General features: G+C 49.9%; 1 protein-coding gene across 1 annotated transcript in view; it reads left to right on the top strand.

Moving 5' to 3' along the window:
* ACOXL (acyl-CoA oxidase like) overlaps positions 1-22,204 on the top strand; it is a gene marked incomplete at both ends in the record, with an annotated part of 233,611 nt that overhangs the window by 2,337 nt on the left and 209,070 nt on the right. Inside the window, one exon of the mRNA XM_080711449.1 lies at positions 14,789-14,885. Coding sequence (XP_080567575.1) covers positions 14,789-14,885 — 97 coding nt within the window. The remainder of the gene's footprint in view (positions 1-14,788; positions 14,886-22,204) is intronic.

The following is a 22,204-nucleotide window of genomic DNA, read 5'->3' as shown; positions in this document are numbered from 1 at the left end:
TCTCTCTCTCTCTCTCTCTCTCTCTCTCACACACACACACACACACACACATTTTATTTGGAAACAGGGTCTCACTAAGTTGCTGAGACCCTCACTAAGTAGCTGAGGCTGGCTTCAAACCTGTGTGATCTCCTGTCTCAGCCTCCCAAGCGCGGGGATTACAAGTGTGCGCCACCACGTCCGGCTGGGGACCTAATTTTTAAAAGTGTCATAGGGCTTATATACACATATCTGCTCCTCTATTCCCCAGTCTTTTCAGTTTATTACTGCGCTGTTGCTGATTTGCCATTTAAATTCAAATAACTAGCCAGGTGTGGTGGCGCACGCTTATAATCCCAGCATTCAGGAGGATGACACCTGAGGATCGTGGTTCATAGACAGCCTCAGCTACTTAGGCCCTTCACAACTCAGTGAGACCCTGTTTCAAAATAAAGAATAAAAAATTGGGCAGGAGGTATAGCTTGGAGGTCAGTTGCCTCTGGGTTCCAGCCCTAGACCTGCAAAAAATAAAAAAAAATAAAAATAAAAATAATAAATTCAGATAACTGCAGTTTAAAATATGAAACTGGCCGGACATGTTGGTGCACACTTGTAATCCCTGCATTTGGGAGGCTGAGACAGGAGGATCACACAGTTTCGAAGCCAGCCTCAGCTGTCTTAAGAGACCCTGTTTCCAAATAAAATATAAAATAGGTCTGGGAGTGTAGCCCGGAGGTAGAAGGCCCCTGGGTTACATCCCCAGTACCACAAAAAAAAAAAAAAAAAAAAAATGAAATCGATTTCTAAGATCCAAGCTGTGGCTTCCAGTGAGGTCAAAGGCATTTCCCTGTGGGCTACACCTCTGAGCGGGGACAGAGGGAAAACTTGGTTGCCGACTTCCTGTGTGATGACCACTGGGCCATTTCTCTCCCCTCCCTGAGCTTGTGGTTGAGGCTGTACTGAGCTCAGTTGTAGAGCACTTGCCTAGCATAAAGACAGTCCAGGGTTCCATTGCCAGTACTGCAAAACCAGCCAGCCAGCCAACCAACCAGCCAGCCAGTCAGCCAGCTAAAGAACCAGCCAGCCAGCCAGCCAACCAACCAACCAGCCAGCCAGCCAGTCAAGCAACAAACCAGCCAGCCAGCCAGCCAGCCAATCAACCAGCCAGCTAGAGAACCAGCCAGCCAGCCAACCAACCAACCAGCCAGCCAGCCAGCCAAGCAACAAACCAACCAACCAGCCAGCCAGCCAGCCAGCTAAAGAACCAACCAGACAGCCAGCCAATGAACCAACCAACCAACCAGCTAACTAACCAGCCAGCTAGAGAACCAACCAACCAACCAACCAACCAACCAACCAACCAACCAGCCAACTAAGCAGCCAGCTAATCAATCAGCCATCCAGCCATCCAGCCAGTCAACCAACAAGCCAGCCAGCTAACCAGCTAAGCAACAAAACAACCAACCAACTAGCCATCCATCCATGCATCCATCCATGTACCCATGCATCCATGCATGCATGCATGCATCCATCCAGCTAGCCAGCCAGCCATCCAGCCGGCCATCCAGCCAGTGAGCCAAGCAACCAACCAGCCAGCCAGCCAGCCAGCCCACAACAACAAATCTAGGACAATATTTGCACGGCTAGGTTGTTGGCAAGATTGAATAAGAAACTGTCGAGTCGATATTCAGAACACACTGGCTGGGGTGTGACACCAAGGAGAAGCAGAGGGAGTGGGGGTTGATGAAGCTCGTCACCCGGACAGACACTTGGCCACTCTCTCCGTTTGTTGTGTGCTTACTTCCCAGCGTTGACGGCAGCTCAGATCCTTTCCCCCGAAGGGTCAGAGGTGCTGACATCTACTTGAAAGTCCATATTGTCCCTTCAGGTGTAATCTTATTCAGGTCAGAAAATAATGGTACCATTTCTCCTTAGCATTCTGATAATGTAAAATGCTCCACAGAAGACCAGAAATAAGGCTTGTCTATCCACGGAGACCATGTCAAGCTTCCGGTGGCCGCCCCACCACCTCCGCCTCACTTTGAAGGAGGTGTCGGGGTGGGGAGCGTTGGGCAGCCTTGTTCTGAGTGCTGTGTGCACAGTGCGCTTTGTGCTGGGTCAGACACTCAGGACTTAAGGGCCCAGCACACAGGTTTCCTTCCAAGAGAAAAGAGGTTGTGAAACCTCCTGCACACAGTGCCAGGGCGAGCCCCGTGTCCTCAGCGGGGTTCACCCTGGCACTGCTGGACATCAGGAACTGTATGGACACAGGCCCCTCCCAAGGATGGCCTCCCCGCTCAGAGATGAGCCTGCTAGGTGACGCCTTTACACCCTTCAACCCCTGAGCCCGTCCCCGACTCTGGGAGGGCCACCTGGCCTATTGTGTGCACAATGAGAGTGTTCCATTTGCTGTGGCCACAAGAGGAATCTGGGTGACTTAAGGCTTGCTATGGTTTGGGTGTGGTTTGTGCCCCCAAGGATTCATATGTTGGAAGCTTGGTCCTTGGCATGGTGATATTAAGCCTGGTATGGTGGTAGACACATGTAATCTCAGTACTTGGAAGGCTGAGATAGGAAGATTGCAGGTTCAAGGCCAGCCTCTGCAGCTGAGGGAGGCCCTCTGCAACCTAGTGTGACCCCATTTTGTTGTTGTTTGTTTGTTTTTTAAGGCTGAGAGTGTAGGTTGGAGGTAGAATCCTCAGTTCAATCCTCAATCCCTGAGTTCAATCCTCAGTACCAAGTCAAAACAAAACAAAACACGATGGGCCTTTAAGAAGTGAAGCCAAAGGGAGGTCACGGAGTAGCTCTCCCCATTCTCTGGTTACTGGTCTTTCACTGGGATGCGACTCTCCTTCCCTGGCTGTGACGCCGTCCACAGAGCTGGTGCCGTGCCCTGGACATCCAGACGGTGAGCCAGATAAACCTCTTGTGCGGTGAAGGGCCCGGCTTCAGTGGTTTCCTTAGAGAATGACCACCGTGCTTCTCCTAGGGTTTGCAGGGAATGTGTAAAGGCGATAAGACAGGCTTGCAAAAGTTTTGACTTTGTTTAATGGCACACAGACGCTCTCACCAGAGGACATGGCGAGCAGCAGACAGCCTTCAGCCAGACTGCTAGAGAGCCTTCCCCGCGGTCTGTTCCCCAAGCCCTCCTTGTGCCTGTCCACCGCCCCCTCTCCTGTCTTGGCAGCTTTCCTCCTGCCTCCTCTTCCCTTCCTCTCCCCCTCCTCTTCTTCCCCTCCTCTCCTTCCCCTCCTTTTCCTCCCCCTCCCATTCCTCCCTTTTCCCTTAGAGCAATTCAAACTTCTCTTCCTTTCCGCGAGTGACCCTCAGTCTTATTTATCCACACAAGTGTGTCCGTGAGAAGCTCTTCACTGTGAAGAGCCAATTAATGTGGAAAGCTTGAAAGTCCCCAATGTTCCGCCCGATCACTTTTTAAAATTTTATTATTTTTTTATTTTTTTTGTGGTACTCGGATTCCTGGAAACCCTTCTACCTCCGGGCTACACTCCCAGACCTATTTTATACTTTCTTATTTGGAAACAGGGTCTCTTAAGCCAGCGCGGCTGGCTTGGAACCTGTGTGATCCTCCTGTCTCTGCCTCCCAAGCGTGGGGATTACAAGCGTGTGCCACCATGCCCGGCTTCTGACCACTTTTTAAAGATGGTGGTAAGGCCGGGCGTGGTGGTGCACCCTTGTAATCCCCGTGCTTGGGAGGCGGAGACAGGAGGATCGCACAGGTTCGAAGCCAGCCTCAGCTACTGAGTGAGGCTTCTCAGCAACTTAGTGAGACCCTGTTTCCAAATAAAATATAAAATAGGTCTGGGAATATAGCCTGGAGGTAGAAGGCCTCTGGGTTCCATCCTCAGAACCACACACACACACAAAATAAATTTAAAAAATAAAGATGGTGGTAAAGTACACAAAGCGTGGCTGCCGCTGTCTTGCCCACTCTCGGTGCGCAGTGATGGTGCTGTATCCATTCTGCCAGCCTCCCATCTCTAGAGCTGGCCCACCTACTCAGACCGCAACTCTGCCCCTTGAACCCAGAACTCCCGTCGCTGCTTCCCTGGGCCTTGGCGACCACAGTCGTACTTTCCTTCCATGAGAGAGAAGTCGTACGTCTGTCCTTCTGTGACTGGCTTAGTGCACTTTCCATATTGTTTTCAAGGTTCATCCATATTGTAGCACGTCAAAGAGCCTCCTTGTTTAGGGCCAAATAATATTTCATTGGGTGTCTATACCACAGTTTGCTTCTCTGTTCATTTGTCAATGGGCATTTGGTTCTCCAACCACTTTTAACACTTTAACATGGCCGCAGGGCTTTTCCGCTTCTTTTTTCTAGAGTTTATAAACACACACGGACATTGTTTTGCTGTATAAGAGGATCTTACTGTGTGCTTTGTTCGCCATTTTCCTATTTTGTAATCGAATTCTTTTTTATTTATATATGGTCTGAACCTACTTAATAAAATTGTACCGTGAGGTCTGTCTCTTGCCTCGTCCCCTCGGCCCCTCCTTTCCTTTCCTCATGGACAACCACTCTCAGGTCTTTTCCTCCACTCTTATGTTATCTAACTTTATACCCCAAACAATTGCTTCGATGGCCACTTCTCGTGTGCTTGTTTGTGCTGGGGATGGAGACCAGGCCCCATGCGTGCTGCGCACGTGCTCTGCCAGGCCCGCCACATCGGGCTCTCCCCGGGGTTGCTCGCCCCGGCACACTTCCCTACCTCTGGAAAGAGATGTTCTCCCCTTTTTACTCTGCATCTCCCCTGCTGGAGAGCCGCTGGTTTCCCAGGCTTCCTCTTTCCTAGTTACCCTTTGTAGAGGATTAGCGATGGCTCCGAATTCGTTAGCGCTGCTCCTGTTGAGAGGCGTGAGTTGTGTCCCTTCCTCTTGAATCTGGGTGGCTTCGTGGCTGGTTTGGCCAACAGGCTTACTTGGCCAAGAGAAGCCTCCTTTCATGGGTTGTGCTAGGGTTTTCTTTTGAACAGGGCTAATTTCTCCAGTGGTGAATCTATGAGTTTGTTGAGAATGAGGGACAGGCCCTAACTGGCTAGGGCTTCTCCACATGTGACATCAGGCTGGCTAGAAACCCACGCTCCTTTCTCAAGGCTTGGGCTTCCGTTTGCAGGGCTCTGAGGGAGGCGTCTGTTCCAGGCCTTTCTCTTTAGCTGGCAGATGGCCATTTCCTCCCGTGGCTCCACCGTGTCTTCCTTCTGTGGCTGCAGGTTTTCAAGTCTCTTCTTTCTTAGGACATGAGTCATATTGGGCCAGGGCCGACCCTAACGCCCTCACTTAATCTGATCACGTCTATACAGACCCAGACCCATCTCCTAATGGAACCATGTCCCTTCAGACTCCACAGAATATGAATTCAGGGTAGAACACACTTCCACCCATCACAAGTGGTATAAGTGTTCCAGAATAAGAACGTGTGCGTGCGTGCGCATACGCGCACGTGTGTGTGTGTGTGTGCGTGTGTGCGTGCGTGTGTGTGCGTGCGCGTGTGCGCGTGCTCGTGCGGGGGTGTGTGCATGTGTGCGCGTGCGCGTGCGTGTGTGTGCGCGTGCGTGTGCGCGCGCGTGTGTGTGCATGTGCGTGCGTGTGTGTGCATGTGCGTGCGTGCGTGTGCGTGTGTGCGTGCGTGTGTGCATGTGTGTGCATGTGTGTGCGTACATGTGTGTGTGCGTGCGTGTGCGTGTGTGTGCGTGCGCGTGTACATGTGTGTGTTTGCATGAGATGTAGTTTTATACATTTAGATAGAAACTCCCTATCTTCACCCTCAACTGAAAAGTCATTTTTGGGAAATGCTGACGCCCAGCCCAGCTCAGAGGCCGTCATCGGGCAGGATTTCAGGGGCACCTGCAGATTGTTTACTGAGCAGGGACGGAGCCATGAACCAGCATCGTGGCTGGAAAGGGCCCTGGAGCACTTCCTGTCACCACCCCTCACAGGTGGCTTTCTTTTATATTGTCCGATGCCTGGTCAGAAAATGCACCGGCCAAAGGATGTTGAGACAGTGGTGGGTTGGAGGTGTTTCCCGTGCTTGTGGCTCCCGTGTGTATCTCAGAGACATTAGCGGGCCTTTCCGTTCTGGGAGGGGGCAGCACCAAGGGAGGCCCCGGCCTCGGAGAGCTGCTCCTGTGACTGTCTCCGTCTGCCCAAAGCACAACAATATGTGGATTGAAAGGAAAGTCACAGGGCACCAAGCAGGCTCTTGATATCAGTATCCATAAAGCTTCTTCACCCATTTAGAAAGTGTCCCCTCCCAGCGCCGGGTGTCCAGACAATTAAGAAGGCTGCGCTGTGCCCTGCTCCTCCAATGACTTTGCTAACAGCCTCGCCAGCCTCTTGGGTCACCACCTGCAACCTCAAAACAAAGCGCACCAGGAAGGTGCTGTCGGCCGCACACGTGGGAAGTGCTCCCCGTCTTCCCTCGCGAGATGTCCTTGCTTTGCTGGGTGGAGGGATGTTTTCACAGCCCTCCAGGCCTTGGGTCCTGATGTTGCTGGGAGGCAGAGCTCCTGGAGTCCCGTTCTTCTCCGCTTCCTGAGCGTCCGGCGGCCCCTGGAGCGCAGGTGCTGAACCTGAAGGACAGAGGCGGGCAGTTGGGGAGCGCTCCCAGCTCTCTCTCATCTGACCTTGAAGCTTGGGGGTTTCCCATACTCTTGATGATAATAGTATCATTGCATTTATCGAGCATCTACGAAGACCAACTCAAAATGGATTAGAAACTTATATGTCAGACTTGAAACTGTAAGTCAATTGATTAGAATAAAACATAGGATGGAACTTTTTCATGTTGGTTGAATGATGATTTTTTTCCCCCCGGTATTGGGGATGGAACCCAGGGCATTCTACCTTTGTGCTCTATTTTTATTTATTTATTTATTTATTTATTTATTTATTTATTTACTTATTTATTTATTTTTGGTGGTACTGGGGGTGGAACCAGGGACTTTCTACCTCTGGGCTATATTCCCAGACCTATTTTATACTTTATTTGGAAACAGGGTCTCACTAAGTTGCTGAGAGCCTCACTCAGTAGCTGAGGCTGGCTTCGAACCTGCGCGATCCTCCTGTCTCAGCCTCCCAAGTGCTGGGATTACAAGTGTGCACCTTCCCCCCCTGGCTGTGCTCTATTTTTTATTCTTTATTTTGAAACAGGGTCTCACTGAGTTGCAAAGGGCCTCACTCAGTAGCTGAGGCTGTTGTGAACCGCCATCCTCCTGTCTCAGCCTCCCGAATGCTGGGATTACAAGCCTGTGCACCACACCCTGATAAATTTTTTTAAAAAATGTGAGCCCAAAGCACAGACAGCAAAACCAAAAGCCAAGCAGTGGGATTGCATCAAGACGAACCTCTGAGCAGCAAAGGAAGCAACAGAGGGGTCTACACATGGGATGGGGCAAAGTATTTGCCAGCCACATGCTGACATGGGTTAATGGCCACAGTATAAGGAACTCAAGTGACTCAATATTAGAAAACAAATAGCCCAACTCAAATGGAGCCAAAGACCCTGAACAGATATTTCTCAAAAGAACACATGAATGGCCAACAGGACTATGAAAAAATACCATCATTACTTATCAGAGAAATGAAAACTAAAACCACGATGAAAAATTACCTTACAGTAGTTAGAATGGCTCTCATAAAAAAAAGATAAGAGAGCCGGACGTGGTGGCGCACGCTTGTAATCCCTGCGCTTGGGAGGCGGAGACAGGAGGATCGTGCAGGTTCGAAGCCAGCCGCACTGGCTTAAGAGACCCTGTTTCCAAATAAAAATGTGAAAATAGGTCTGGGAGTGTAGCCCGGAGGTAGAGGGCTTCCAGGAACCCCAGTAAAACACACACACACACACACACACACACACACACACACACACACACACAGCTAAGAGGTGGCAAAGGTGGTGAGGGAACTCTGGTACACTATCGGTAGGATGTAACTTAGTATAGCCATTATATTATTATTATTACTCTTAGTGGTAGTGGAGATTGATCCCAGGGACACTCTGCCTCTGAGCTATACCAACAGACCTATTTTATTTATTTTGACACAGAGTCTCTCTAAGTTGGTGAGGGCCTCGCTAAGTTGCTGTGGCTGGCTGCAAACCTGTGATCTTCTTGTCTCAGCCTCCCAAATACTGGGATTACGAGTGTGTACCGGTGCGCCCGGCTAGTATAGACATTATGAAAAAGAGTACAGAAGTTTCTCAAAAAATTCAGTAGTAATGTAGCTACTGTGGGATCCCGCAATTTTGCCTCTGGATAGATGGAAACGCACTGGCACCTCCTCAGTCACTGCAGCACACAAGCCCAGTGAGATGCCGATCAGCTCAGGGCCCGTTGCCGGATCAGCGGGCAAGGAAAACAGTGTTTACACGCTGTGGCATACCCGTCAGCCTTTAACATGGAGGAAACGCTGGGCGCGGTGGGCATGCTTGGAATCCCAGCATTAGGGAGGCTGAGACCAGAGGATCGCGGTTCATGGCCAGCCTCAGCCACTTAGTGAGGCCCTCTGCAACTCAGTGAGAGCCTGTTTCAAAATAGATAAAAAAAATAGGGCAGGAGGTGTAGCTTGGAGGTTGAATTCCCCTGGGTTCCATCCCCGGACCCACAAAAAACAAACAAAACAGCACATCTACTGAACAATGTCTGTATTGTATATATTGTATACAGTTTGGTTAGATTTGAAGTGTTTCTGTCTCACCGCTGCCCAGTGTATGCCACTTTTTGGAAGCGGCTTTTTTTACACTCAGCGCAGTGCCCCTGAGGCTCCTCCACAAGGTGCGGTCAGTATTCGTTTCCTTACACTGCATTTGTGGGTGTACCACAGTGTGTTTATTCCTTCTCCATCTGAGAGACATTTGGACGGTTCCCAGTTTTTTGATGATTACACATTAAGCTGCTATCAACATTCACGTGCAGGTTTCTTTTCTTGACACAAAAGGTTCCGTTCCTCTCGTCGTGGCCTGGGAGTGCACACTGGTTATAAGGAGGGTACGTGTGTAACTTCATAAGAAACTGTCAGACTTCCCTGAGTGGCTGTGTTTTACGTGCCCAAGGAGCATACGAGGCACTTGGCGTCCTCGCTGACACTTGTCTGTATTTTTAGTCTTAGCCACACTAACAGATATATGATTTGACTCTTTCAACCGGGGCTGGTGGTCTGGCCCCAGCCCCAGGTGTCCGCTTTCCTCTCCTGCTGGGCACTCGCTCCCACACCCTGCGGGGTCAGCTGAGACCAGGAGCCTTGGTGTCAGTGCTTGCTGGTGGCTTCGGTGCTGAGATGTTCAGAGTTGCTCTTAGCAATGGCATCGTCTCTTCAAGCAGAATCCTGCACAGAACACGAGTAGCCAGGTCAGGCCACAGTGGACCTGCATCTCTGCCTCAGCTGTGGCTGGGATGCCCCCAGCATGCACAGCCCAGCTCCTGACCCTGGCACAAACGCCATTAACCCTGGAGCTTGCCAAGCCTCAATTCTGTAGGGCTTCTGTCTGCAGACTGAGGCCTGGGGATGATTCAGGCCGTATCTTCCCAACCCCAAGAACAAAAGATATTATAGCTATGGAAAACAGCAACAGAAGAGTGCTAGGCTTGGCGTAGTACCCTATTGCCATGCAAATATAATCTGAAGTAATGTACTAGGGTTATTAAACGTGGAAGTTTATATATAAAGACAGAAAATATGCAGGCAAATACATAACAGTTTGAGATGTCGACGTGGGTTCTTGTTCTTATAGTTTAGAAGAAAATGGCCAGACCTATACTGCTGCAAGCTTAAGCAAAGTTAATTATTACAGAGGTAGAAAGAATGGACAGAGAAATAAAGCACTACATCAGAGAGAGCATAGTGGAGCACCTTCAAAGTAAGACACTGAAGTCTCTGAACGCGGAGCATTCTGTATAAGAATTCATTATCTCCTTCCTCCCATTCCGCTTACCCAGTGGTCCTCCTTTCCCACCAAAAGCAGATGCAGGCTCTCCAGTTACCTCTGCTGTGTGAGCCTTTACTCACAGGGACAGATGAGTCTGATCAAAATGTGTTACTTGGTTAACAGAGTCAGAGGGCTGCACGGAAGAAGCCCGCTTTGTTTGGTTTTAGTCTTAAAGCAGGCGTTGTCTGTGCCCTAGGTGAGTTTTTAGCCTTTCCCTGTTTCTGTCTGTTTAAATTTGCTTATTATGCTAAAAACTTATCTTACAATAAAGAAAAGAAAGACACAGGAATATAGTCTTTTAAAGTATGAAGGCTTTTAGCTATAACTATTTTGTGTAATTAACAATTACTATTGGGCTAAGATAGTTTGTCTTTTCTCTTTAACTTTAGCCTAAACTATTGTGAAAACCCATGTAATTTTAGTGCTCAGCTGGGCTAACAGCCAGCTCTTAGCTGGCCCAGGTCAGTCCTGGCTGCAGCTCGTGGCCGACCGCTCAGAGGCAGAGGGAATGATGTTATTGTTCTGCGTAAGTCTGAAAGCTTGCTCTTATGACCAATTAATACAGCGCTTATCAACAATCAATACAGGCTCAACCCCCATCAAAATATGTACGATGTTTAGGGGTTTAGAGCATTTGGGAGGGTTTTTAAAACTGATTTTTCCACTGCACAGATTATTACCTTTTTGCTTCAACAGTGTTAGAAATTTAGACATTAGTTTCACGATAAACAAATGTGCAGGGTTTCAGGACGTTTCCTAGGCTTTCTCGTCCAGATTTAGTTTCTTGGTTACTTTTCAGCTACTCCCGGTGGCAGTTCAGATGAGGAGCAAGCGCCATCTCGTGGCTGCTTTCAGGGTAGGACTTAAAGTGCATTTTAAGCATTTTTTTTTTCTCACACTCAGCTTAAGCATCATTTTTTGAATAGGTCTTATTTTATTTTACTTATTTATTTTTTCAGTCATGGGGATAGAACCCAGAGTCATTCTACCTCTGAGCCACAGCCCCAGTCTTATATTTTTATTCTTTATTTTGAAACAAGGTCTCACCAAATTGCAGTGGGCCTCACTGAGCTGAGGCTGGCTGGGAACCCGCGATCCTCCTGTCTCAGCCTCCCAAGTACTGGGATGACAAGCGTGCGCCACCACGGCTGGCTGAGTAGGTCTTATTTTAGCATGAGTCAAAAGTCAGAAAGCAGGAAAAGGGCTTCTGCCTATCTCCCTCCACTTCTCCCCCCACAAGGCAAATGTTGTTATTAGTTCCCAATGTGTCCTAAGGACGATTTTAAAACTCGCACATACATATGTAAATAAATCTTGTTCACCCATTTTTCTAGACACATAGTACACTAATAAAAGTAATATATTTTCTGGACATGGTGGTGCACACCTATAATCCCAGTATTTGGGAAGCTGAGACAGAAGGATTGCAGGCTCATGGCCAGCCTCAGAAACTTAATGAGCCTCTCAGCTACTTAGTGAGGCCCTGTTTAAAAAAATATATATATCTATATATATCTATGTCTATGGGAGTAGCTTAGAGGTAGAATACCCCTGGGTTCAATACCTAGTAAAACACACACACACACACACACACACACACACACACACTAATATATTTACTTGTTTTACCTTGATTTTTTCACACTTAAAAGCATTTATCTTGGCAATTTCTCTACTTTGGTACATAAATAAGTTTTCTTTTTATATTCCATTGAAAGGATGTTCTTTATTTTTTAAATTTATTTATTTTTTTTTTTGGTGGTACTGGGGTTCCTGGAAGCCCTTCTACCTCTGGGCTATACTCCTAGACCTATTTTTATATTTTTTATTTGGAAACAGGGTCTCTTAAGCCAGCGTGGCTGACTTCGAACCAGCGCGATCCTCCTGTCTCCGCCTCCCAAGCCCGGGGATTACAAGCGCCACCACCTGAAGCAGGATGTTCTTTATTTTGAAACAGGGTCTCACTAAGTTGTGGAGGGCTTTACTAAGCAGCTGAGGCTGGCTGCGAACCACGATCCTCCTGGCTCAGCCTCCCGGATGCTGGGATGCCAGTGTGCGCACCACGCCGGCCCCATCCTTCTCCTGTTATCATTTCCTTTCTGCTTAGTGGATGGCCTTCCTTCATTTTTCAGGGTGGGTTGACTCGCAGAATTGTTAGTGAGATGGTTTTATCTGAGAGTGTTTTTAGTTCTTTTTGTTCTTGAGAGAGGTTTTTGCTGGATATAAGACTTGCTGGTGACTGTCCATTTGCTGCATACTAGAAAAACGTCGTGCCACTTTCTTTGGGCCGCCGTAATTTTAGATGAGAAGTCTGCCGCCAGCCCAGCGTCTCACCAGCAGCCATCATGATTTTTTTCCTTGTCTTCGTTTTCAGAAATTTAATCAAGATGTACCTTGGCAGGGTTTCTCTGAGTTTATCTGTGGAGTGCTCAGCTTCCTGAACCTGTACATTCATTATGTCTCTTTTTTTTTAAACTGGAGGCATTTTCGTATTCTATTTTATGAACGTTTTCAGTCCCAGTTTCCCCTCTCTTCTTGAAATCTGAAGACCCAGATGTCGGCTCTGTTGTGACTTATCTCTGAGGCTCCTGAGGGATGCTTGTGTTGTTTTTTAGTCCATATTCTTTTTGTTCAGATTGGATACATCCAACCCACGTGTGTTTCCGTGTTTCTAAATGGCGGTGACGCAGTGTCTTGTACCAGGTGGAGTTCACACAACGGAACTGCGTTCCCCACAGCTCAGGAGGTTGGAAGCTCCTCACTGACAGCGCCAAGGCGCCCTTGGGGGCTTCCTTTGAAGGGCGCTAACTCCACCCACCGGGTCTACTTATCTCCCCCAAGCCCTACTTTTTTTGGAAGGGTACTGGGGATTGAACACAGGGACATTCTATCTCCAAGATACACCCTTACTCCTTTTTATTTTGAAATGAATTCTAAGTTTCTGAGGGTATTGCTAAGTGGCTGAGACCTTCCTCAAACCCATAATCCTCCTTTCTCAACCTCCCAAACACTGAGATGGCAGGTGTGGGCCCACCACATTAGGCTCCAAAGCCCCGCTTCCTAACACCATCACCTTGCTGTGTAGACCATGGCGTTCTGTGCTCATTGTCAGTGACTTAGTCTCTGTCACTTCCCCTCTACTACTGAGTTCACCAGTGAAGTTGGTTTTTAAATTTTGATTACTATACTTTTCAGTTCTCTAATTTTCTTTTTATGCTCTCTCATAACTTGTATTATTATTATTATTATTATTATTATTATTATTATTATTTTTGGTGGTACTGGGGATGGAACCCAGGGGCCTTCTACCTCCGGGCTACACTCCCAGACCTATTTTATATATTTTTTATTTGAAAACAGGTCTCTTAAGCCAGCGGAGGCTGGCTTCGAACCTGCATGATCTTCCTGTCTCCACCTCCCAAGCACGGGGATTACAAGTGTGCGCCACCGTGCCCAGTTATAACTTGTATTTTTTATGGAAATTATTTTTCGATTTGTTTCAAGCTTATTTGTAACTGCTTACTGGAGTGTTGTTATGACAGTTGTTTTAAAATCCTGTTCAAGCCGGGTATGGTGGCGCTAGCTTGTAATCCCAGCGCTTGGGAGGCTGAGACAGGAGGATCACACAGGTTCGAAACCAGCCTCAGCTACTTAGTGAGGCTCTCAGCAGCTTAGTGAGACCCTGTTTCCAAATAAAGTATAAAATAGGTCTGGGAGTGTAGCCCGGAGGTAGAAAAGCCCCTGGGTTCTACCCCTCAGTACCACATGCACAAAAGAAATAAAAATAAAATCCTGTTCAGAGTAGTCCCGTGTCCGAGTCTCCTTGGTGTGAGCATCACCCCGTCAGCCCCACAGCCAGGAACCAAACCTGAGTGAGTCCTCCCGCTGGGGCTGTGCTCTTTAGATGGCGGAGGTGGCGCCTCCACGCAGCCAGGTGAGGCTCAGTGGCAGCAGACAGCAGAGCGGTGCTAGGTGTGCAGGGCGATGGGGAACGGCCGTGAAGGGTAAGAGCGGGGCTGGGCAGGGGGAGGGGGCAAGGCTGGCCCGTGAGGGGAGTCAGGCCTGTGAGGGCGCAATTGGGAGGCTTCAGACACTGCCCAGCCCAAGCCTTTGGCACGTCATGAGGGACTCTGTGGGCCAGAGGGGCCCCGGAGCAGGAGCGATTGTCCAGCAGGAGTGCCCTAACTTAGGAACTCCGCTGGGCTCCATCACCAGCTAGGAGCAGTGGAGCGAAGCCCGGCCTCAGGGACACTCGGGGCTCTGTCCAGCGTGGGCAGTGGAGGCAGGGTCTTTCCAAGGGCACTCTGATCGGCGATCTTCACGCCACCACAGTCCACCCCTTGCACCACGTGGGCTGGCCCCTAAAAATGTTTCTCTTGGGCTAGCCACAGGTTGTAAAGTCCTGCAGAGGAGGAGAGCTGAAGTCTTGCTTTATGATGTTTTTTTTTTTTTTTTTTTTTTTGGTGGTACTGGGGTTCCTGGAAACCCTTCTATCTCCGGGCTACACTCCCAGACCTATTTTTACATTTTTATTTGGAAACAGGGTCTCCTAAGCCAGCGCACGCGGCTGGCTTCAAACCTGCGTGATCCTCCTGTCTCTGCCTCCCAAGCGCGGGGATTACAAGCGTGCGCCACCACGCCTGGGTATGATGGTCTTACCAGGAAATTCTTCCCTTTTCTCTTTGAAGTTGACCTGTGTGTTGCACGTATAGACTGTGTTACACACACACTGTACGAAGCACCACGTAAGAGACCGAGCAGGGACGTCTGTTCTCCCGGAGCCCCGGGCCCAGCGCCCTGCAGGCTCTGCTCAGGGTGACCGACACGTCGGTTTCTCAACGCCTGTGTGCTGTCTGCTCTGCTCAGGTACGGCTTAAGTTTGGACGAGATGAGAGCGTTGACCGCCCAGAGAGTGCAGTTCACCTTGGGTCTCCCTCTGCTGAAACGCGCCTTTCAGGAGCAGGTGAGTGTCGCTGTTTCTGCGTGGTGGTGGTGGGGTGTGGTGAGAGAGAGGAAGAGGTACTGTTTTGCCTTGCCTGCTTTGCGTAAGCCCCTTATTACATGTCATTGTGTGGCCGCGCCTTCTCCCCCTTCTGCTCTTCTCCTTTAACCCAGCCGACCCCTGGCCTAGGCGCACAGTCACTTCCCCGAGCTCACAGCCAGGGAGCAGGAGGACCGGCAGAGGCGAGAAAGTATTTGTTCACGAAGCCAGTGTCGTTTTAGTCGTAAGCTTCAGTAGCTGGGGAACAGAAATCACTGCTCTAAGAGGTTTTGAAATTAGAACTGCCCACGCTTAGGGGTCTTGCTCGTCTAACTTTGCCGTTCTAAGTTTAGTGATATTATTTCAGTCAGTTTAGTTTCACGATGGAGAAAGAAGGAAACGAGACCGACTGGAGGCCTCCTCTGCGGTGCGGCGGCGGCCGCGTGCGGCCAAATCCATCTGTCATTCAGCTTCAGGGCTTTCTCATCCCCAGCGCTCCACATACAGCGGCAGCAACCACACACAACCATTCCTCCCGCAGACTGCTTGGGGAGGGCCTAAACTGGGATGGATTAGCTTACGGGTGGGGTGGCGCAGGAGGTGGCGCTCTCCTGGGAGCTGGGCCCCTTCCTTCCCAGGGGGTTGTGGGGAGAGTCTGAGGGCGGAGGGGCTCTCTCCATCTGGGGGAATCACCTTTCTCTGTGGCGGGTGGTTTAGAGCGACGGGGGCCTTGGATCCATCCTCAGGATAGATCCCCTTTTAGTGGGCCGCACCAGGCCGAGCCTGCAGTGGCATCTTCCCAGGAAGGATCCCTGCAGTCTTGGTCCCACCTCCTTGCTGACAGGGCACCACTGGCCCCTTTTGATGGAGAGCGTGTGGAAGGACGTCAAAGGAAAACCCTGCATAACAGCCAGGCAATGCGTGCAAAGCCTAAAAGATTATTTGGCACCGAGCACTTTGGGAGAGATTTTTAGTCTAGTAAATTGCCTCCTGACGAAATGTACTTTTACAACTGTGCATAAAACCAAAAAAGAAGGAAGGAAGGAAGGAAAGGAAGAAAAAGAGAAGAAAGAAAAGGAAAAATCTCTCTCTCTGCTCCCTACCACACTCTTAGGCGCTGGGGGAGGGGAGCACTTGGACCAAGGCTGAGTCTCCTCCCCCTCCCCCTCCAATCAGTCCAACATGTCTGGGGCTTACTTTAGGGTCAATACTCCAAGCCCAGATCTAAGAGTTGAGCCCTTAAGGAGACTTGCTAATTGCTGCCGACCTGCTGGATCTGGAGGATTAGCCTTTGTGATCCTGCTCCTGATGAAGCGTGTTGAGCCCTGGATCCAATTATCCTCCTGGCTGCCTGGCCCCCTTGGCAGCCTCAGGCAGCCTGGACAGCTCTCCACCCATCCTGGGTGAGTGAACCTCCTCCAGGAGGCACAGGACATCTCACTAGTTCCCCTCTGATAGTTATCTTGGGCTGTTCGGCACCTCTCTCGGGTGAATTCTCAAGAGCAAACAAACCTGAAAGAAATAAAACTAGCCGTAGGTGCAGCAGGCTCATCTCCAGGGGCGATGTCACGGGGCGCAGCAGTACAGCTGTGCTCAAAGGCTCTCAGATTCCACCTCGTGAACAGCTGGAGGAGCTGTCCACGTTCAGTAATTCTAGAAGACGCGTTACATGATTCATCCTGCCTCTTAATAAAAACACGGCGTCGTGGCTGCCCTGCCTGTTCCGAGGGCGCGCCAGCCCCCTCCATCTTCCTGTTTAATCCTGTGTTAGCTTTGCGTGGTGAGCCGAGGGGCCCGAGGCAGGACGCGGCGGGTCGTGTGGAAGGATGATGTTCTTGAGCACAAGTGAGTGGGGAGGGGCCTCGTTTCTTCCTGGTCTCCCTGGACGGCTCAGAAGCCAGGAACAAGCCATCACAGTATCTCCACTGCGTGTTTTCCCCTCCGCCCATCTGTAATGGAGCTGAGAGATTCCAGTCATCTTAAAGTTACAAAACACTAGCTGAGACACCGGAGAACACACATGCGTGTGCACAGCCATGCACACACACGAAGCGTGAGCACTGTCACTGGGCCGGCTCCTCTTGAACCTGTTTGTAGTGACGTCACCTTTGTGCACCTCAGCCCAAAGCTCTCGTTTCCCTGAGATCCCGGGGTCGGGCCCTGGGTGGGGGACTTGCTGACACTCTGTGTCCAGGCGAGGAGACGGAAGCCGCGGGTGGTGGGCTGCTTTGTAGCCGTGCTAGGGCGGGAGCTGGACTCCCGCCTGGGGAGCCTCTTTCTGTGTGTGGGCGGTGTCTGCATAGACTCTTGGCCCTGGAAGCTGAAGGGCGGATGGCCAGCACCAGGTGTCACCTTAGTGAACATCACCAGACCTGGCAGGGGCCGGGACCGTGCCGGGCCACCGCTCCAGACGTTGAAGGCAAGATCTCCTCAGAGCACAGCACCCTCGTGGGGCTCCTGTTACACAGATAAGTGAGCTGAAGCCGAGCAACTGGCCCGAGCTCAGCTGTGCAACTAGTGAGTACATCTGTGCCGCTGGCGCGGGGTCCAAGCCCCCGGGCTGCTCCTGGCCCGCGTGGATCTGGTGGTGCGCTCCTGGCTGGGCCTGAGAGCTGCCTGGGCCGCCTCCTGCAGGCTGTCCTCAGGGTTTGGCTTGGGCCCGAGAGGCCAGCATCTGAATCTCCAGATTCAGGCCTCTGGGTGGAGCCCTGCAGCTAGACTTGCTCCCATCAGCAGTGCTCACCTACCTGCTATGGCTGGAGCTGCCCAGGGACACTCCACACCAAGGAGGGACCCAGATGAGGCTGCTCTGAGCCAAGTGTAGAGGGTTGGGGACAGATACACAAACGGTGTAGCGCCGCCCAGGAAAGTTCCCCACAACCATCTTCTCTCCTGTCCTGAGCACAGCTCCTCCTCGTCCCCGTGGTCCACATGGCCGAGGGACACCATCACTACCTAACCCAGTGACTCCCACAGTATGGGCTGAGGACCCTGGGTGCCCCTAAGGTCCCTAAGGACCCCTTGTCAGGTGCTACCTGAAAAGTAAAGGTCAACTACCTATGTGTACAAGACGTGAGATTTCCATCATAAAGTTCAACCGAAACAACACATCACAACAGACTGCAAAAGCAGATGTGAGCGTCTGGCCATCTTTTCTGAGCGCAAAGCTTAAAGAAATCTGCAGAAACTTAAAGCCACGCCATTCCTAACTCTTACTGGTGCACTGTACTATACATCGCAGTGAGATTCAAAGGGCTATGTTTACACAAGCGTTCAACACCGGGGCGTGCTTGCCCATCCATCCTGCCCCCCAGGCCTGTTGGTGCGACTGTAGCACCACCGTCCTGCACGCCAGAGCATTGTGGGAACTGCTCCCTCTCCATCCCCCTCCCCGCCCCTGCCCATCTGGTTCGGTTCCAGGATTCTGCTGGTGTTTCTGCTCATTTATCTGTGGTCCCTTATGTTTCCTATTTTTTCCCTCTCCAGCTTCCACATATGACAGAAAACATAACCCTTGACTTTTTGAGACTGGCTGATATCACTTAGCATATTTTACTGATGATTTTTTTAGTTTTTTGAAGTTATGCTTACTTTTACAAGGCGGTGCCATGTATATTAACTTGTAACAGGGTTTATTGTTGCTATTTTAGATGAATAAGCAACTTAAAACTTTTCAGTTTTAATTGCTATTATGACAGATTGCTAGATAGAATCTACATAAAGAAAAGCACATTGAAATCCTTGTTGGCTTTCCGTGTAAAGGGATCCCAGGACCGTAAGGTTTGGGGATGGCTAACTCATCCAGTTTCTTCGGGAGTCCAGTCTCAGCAGCTGGGGTTGGTGGGCACTGGCAGCAGATTGGGGGCTTCATACTTACATTTATTATGATCATCTGTTATTTTGATCAGAATTTTAGACAATCTCACTTCAGAGTGTTTTGTGTGTCTATATTTGGAGAGATGACAAGTGGGGGGTCAGATTTTAAAAGTGGAGTACTAGTAAAAGGTCAGTCCACCCTGGAAGGCATTTGGGAATGGGGGAAATGTTCGTTTTCCTGATTAACCCCTGAGAAAAGAAATAGTCTTTCCCAGGAAGCGTTTACATTTAAACTGTGGATGTGTTGCAGAAAATTGGCCAAGCAGAGGACGTGCCAGGAGGCCACGGAAGCCTGGCTGCCACTGGGCCTTCCTGACGGCCCACCCACTACCCACAGAGGCCAGCCCAGCCCCTTGGTGCCGCAGACGGAGGCGGGCACCCACCCCACCCCGTGCTGGTTCCTGATCAGTGGACTCTGGGCTCTGCCACCTTGGCCTTGGCCTCCGCTCCATCCTGGCCCTCTGCTTCTGTTTGTCCTGGAACGCAGGCTGTTTCTAGTGGGCCGTGACAGGCAGCCCTGGCTCTTGGTCCTGTGGGCCGCCTTTGGCAGGAGCCTCTGTCCCAGCTCCAGCTTCCAAACTTGGCCACTGGCCACTTGGCCATGGCTCCGGCCAGGCCATCTCGGGCCCCATGGGATACTCTGGAGGATTTGAGCAGAGCTGACAGGAGGATGGAGTGGCCTGTTTATAGAAGTCCCTTTGTGTAGCTTGGCAGCTGGACTGTGTTGTCATCTGTGATGGCCAAAGAGAGCACTTGAGCAGGCCTGCCAGAGAGTAACTCGGGAACCTTCCCAGGACTCCAGTGCAGCTGGAATTGTGGTGCCGTTTACTCTTTGACACTACAGCCCATTCTGCATAAGGAAATATTTTCACTTTAAGGCTTAATTATTACTTTTGCAGTGAAATCTTACATAAAACAACACTAATTATTACTGCCATTTTCTGTCTTCTATGCCAACGGAGGCGATTCACCCATTTTACAGTTATTGAGATCCTATTGTGATCCAGGCATTGTTCAAAGGTCAGCAGAAAGTGCAAGCAAAAAGTACCTGTCAAGCCGGGCGCGGTGGGCACGCTTGTCATCCCCGCCCTTGGGAGGCGGAGACAGGAGGATCGCGCGGGTTCAAAGCCAGCCACGTGCTGGCTTAGGAGACCCTGTTTCTAAATAAAAATGTAAAAATAGGTCTGGGAGTGTAGCCCGGAGGTAGAAGGGCTTCCAGGAACCCCAGTACCACCAAAAAAAAAAAAAAAAAAAGTACCTGTTGTGGTGGAGCTTACATTTTAGTCTGGGAAAAGACAGACAACAGATTAAAAAAAGACACATGTATGGGCCGGGCGTGGTGGCGCACGCTTGTCATCCCAGCACTCGGGAGGCTGAGACAGGGGGATCGCAGTTCGAGGACAGCCTCAGCTACTTAGTGAGGCCCTTTGCAACTCAGCGAGACCCTGTTTCAAAATAAGGAATAAAAAATAGAGCTGGGGGTGTTGCTCGGAGGTAGAATGCCCCTGGGTTTCATCACCAGTACCATAAAACAAAACAAAAAATCCCCACATTTATGGTATATCAGATGGTAATAGACACAGTAGATAAAAATTAAATGTAGTAAATTGAAAAGGAAAAGAGTGAAATTCTCTGTTGGTAGATGAAACCTTATATGCATACAGTTCTAATAACTGAATTAAAGACCTGCTAGAACAGATAAACGGATTCAGGAAGGTTTCAAGATAAAATTGACATGCAGAAATAAGCTGTCCTCCGGGAGAGTCAGGGTGGATGCTGGGCTTGGGAGGGTGCTAAGCTCGATGGTGTCTCATGTGTGCACATGGGGGAGAAGGAAGCTGCCTGGTTGTAGCACCTGAGCACAGGCCGTCCTGACCTCAAGGGGTGGGCAGGGTGCCATCTCCTGGAGCCGTTGCAACATGGAACGTGGAGAGCACTGGTGATCCCCTTCCTCCTTCCTCCAAAGGGCAGAGCCTGGCCTGGGCACCCAACCTGAGCTCTCTTCTGGGCCATGGAGCAGGCAGGGAGCGGCATGCAGGCACACCACAGGGTGAGGATTCATGCTGGCCAGCAGTGGCCACGTCCAGCTGGGGCCACGATCCTGGGCTGTTCTGAGCCTGGAGCACCACAGGGCCCTTCCCACTGGTTCCTGGCACCAGGGTCGGCTTGGTTCCCACCTCGTTTCCGGCTCTGCGTCTCCACCTCCCGCAGACGCTGTGAGATTGGGAGAAGTTAGTCAGTGTACAGATGGAGACTATGGGAAGACTTGCAAACCCTCTCTGGGAGAAATGCCGAAACATTCCTTCTCAACAAGGGAATATGCATTCATTACAGGAAGATTAGAAATTCACATCGGAAGCCACACACACACGGGCACGCACGCGCACGCACACTCCCCTCACCCAAAGCTGGTGATAGGATTATATATGCCAATCTGTTTTGTTTTAAAATGCAGTATATATGTACTTATGTATTTTTGAAAAAAACTAAGTGGTGAGATAGTGATAGTATTTTTTCTCACCACTTTTGTAGTGGTTATATATATATTTTTTTCTCTTTTTCTCTTTTTTTTTTTCTCATATTGGGGATTGAACTAGGGCACTCTACCACTGATACACATCCCCAGCACCTTTTACTTTCTCTTTTGAAATAGGGTCTTGCTAAGTTGCTCAGACTGGCCTTGAACTAGGAATCCTTCTGCCTTCAGCCTCTACAATCACTGGTTGGTCACAGGTTTCTGATTTTGTAATCAATAAAGAAATGCAAACGTTTGGCTCTTCAGAGAGGAGCCTGCGGCCTTGGGAAGATTTCTTCTCTGAATCTCGACTTTTTCCTGTTAACCGTGGATGGCGATAGTACTCACCTTGAAGTGCTGGTGGGAGGGTCGAGTGGCGCGTCACGTGGAAGTCGCTAAGACATGTACAGGGTACTGAATGAGCGCTCAGTGCCCGCTGACCCTGGGCTTTCAATATCTAGGGTTCATCTTTCACACTGTGAAATAACTGGCAATATTTGCTCATGGGCAAAAACTTATAAACAACCATCGATGCCCATTATGACTGAAGTGAAATACTGTGTTTTCCAGTCACGGAAAAGTTGGCTCATGCGTCCCAGCTGGGAACGTCAGTAAGATGTATTTCTCATTACCTGTTGTCAATATTGATCAATTCTGCGATTACCTTAATTATTAGAAAACTCTCTCTTATTTATCAGGAAGCATGTGTTGCTCACAGAAGAGGTATAAAATTTGAGGCAAGACCTTAGAAAATCTGACATTGTCAGGATACTGCAATAATGTTGTGGAAAACAAGGCTAACTTTAGATAGAGCCGTGGGACTGGTGCCTCTTATCAGTACTGGGCTCTCCTGGAGCGGTCAAAGGTCCCTCCGGAGAAACGTCCATGGCTACCCATTTTCCTACCAAAT

The sequence above is a fragment of the Muscardinus avellanarius genome (genome assembly GCF_963383645.1).
Source record: "Muscardinus avellanarius genome assembly, chromosome: 15".
NCBI classification, from domain to species: domain Eukaryota; kingdom Metazoa; phylum Chordata; class Mammalia; order Rodentia; family Gliridae; genus Muscardinus; species Muscardinus avellanarius.
Note: the sequence above shows the minus strand (reverse complement) of the source record. Positions and strands in the feature narration are given on the sequence as shown.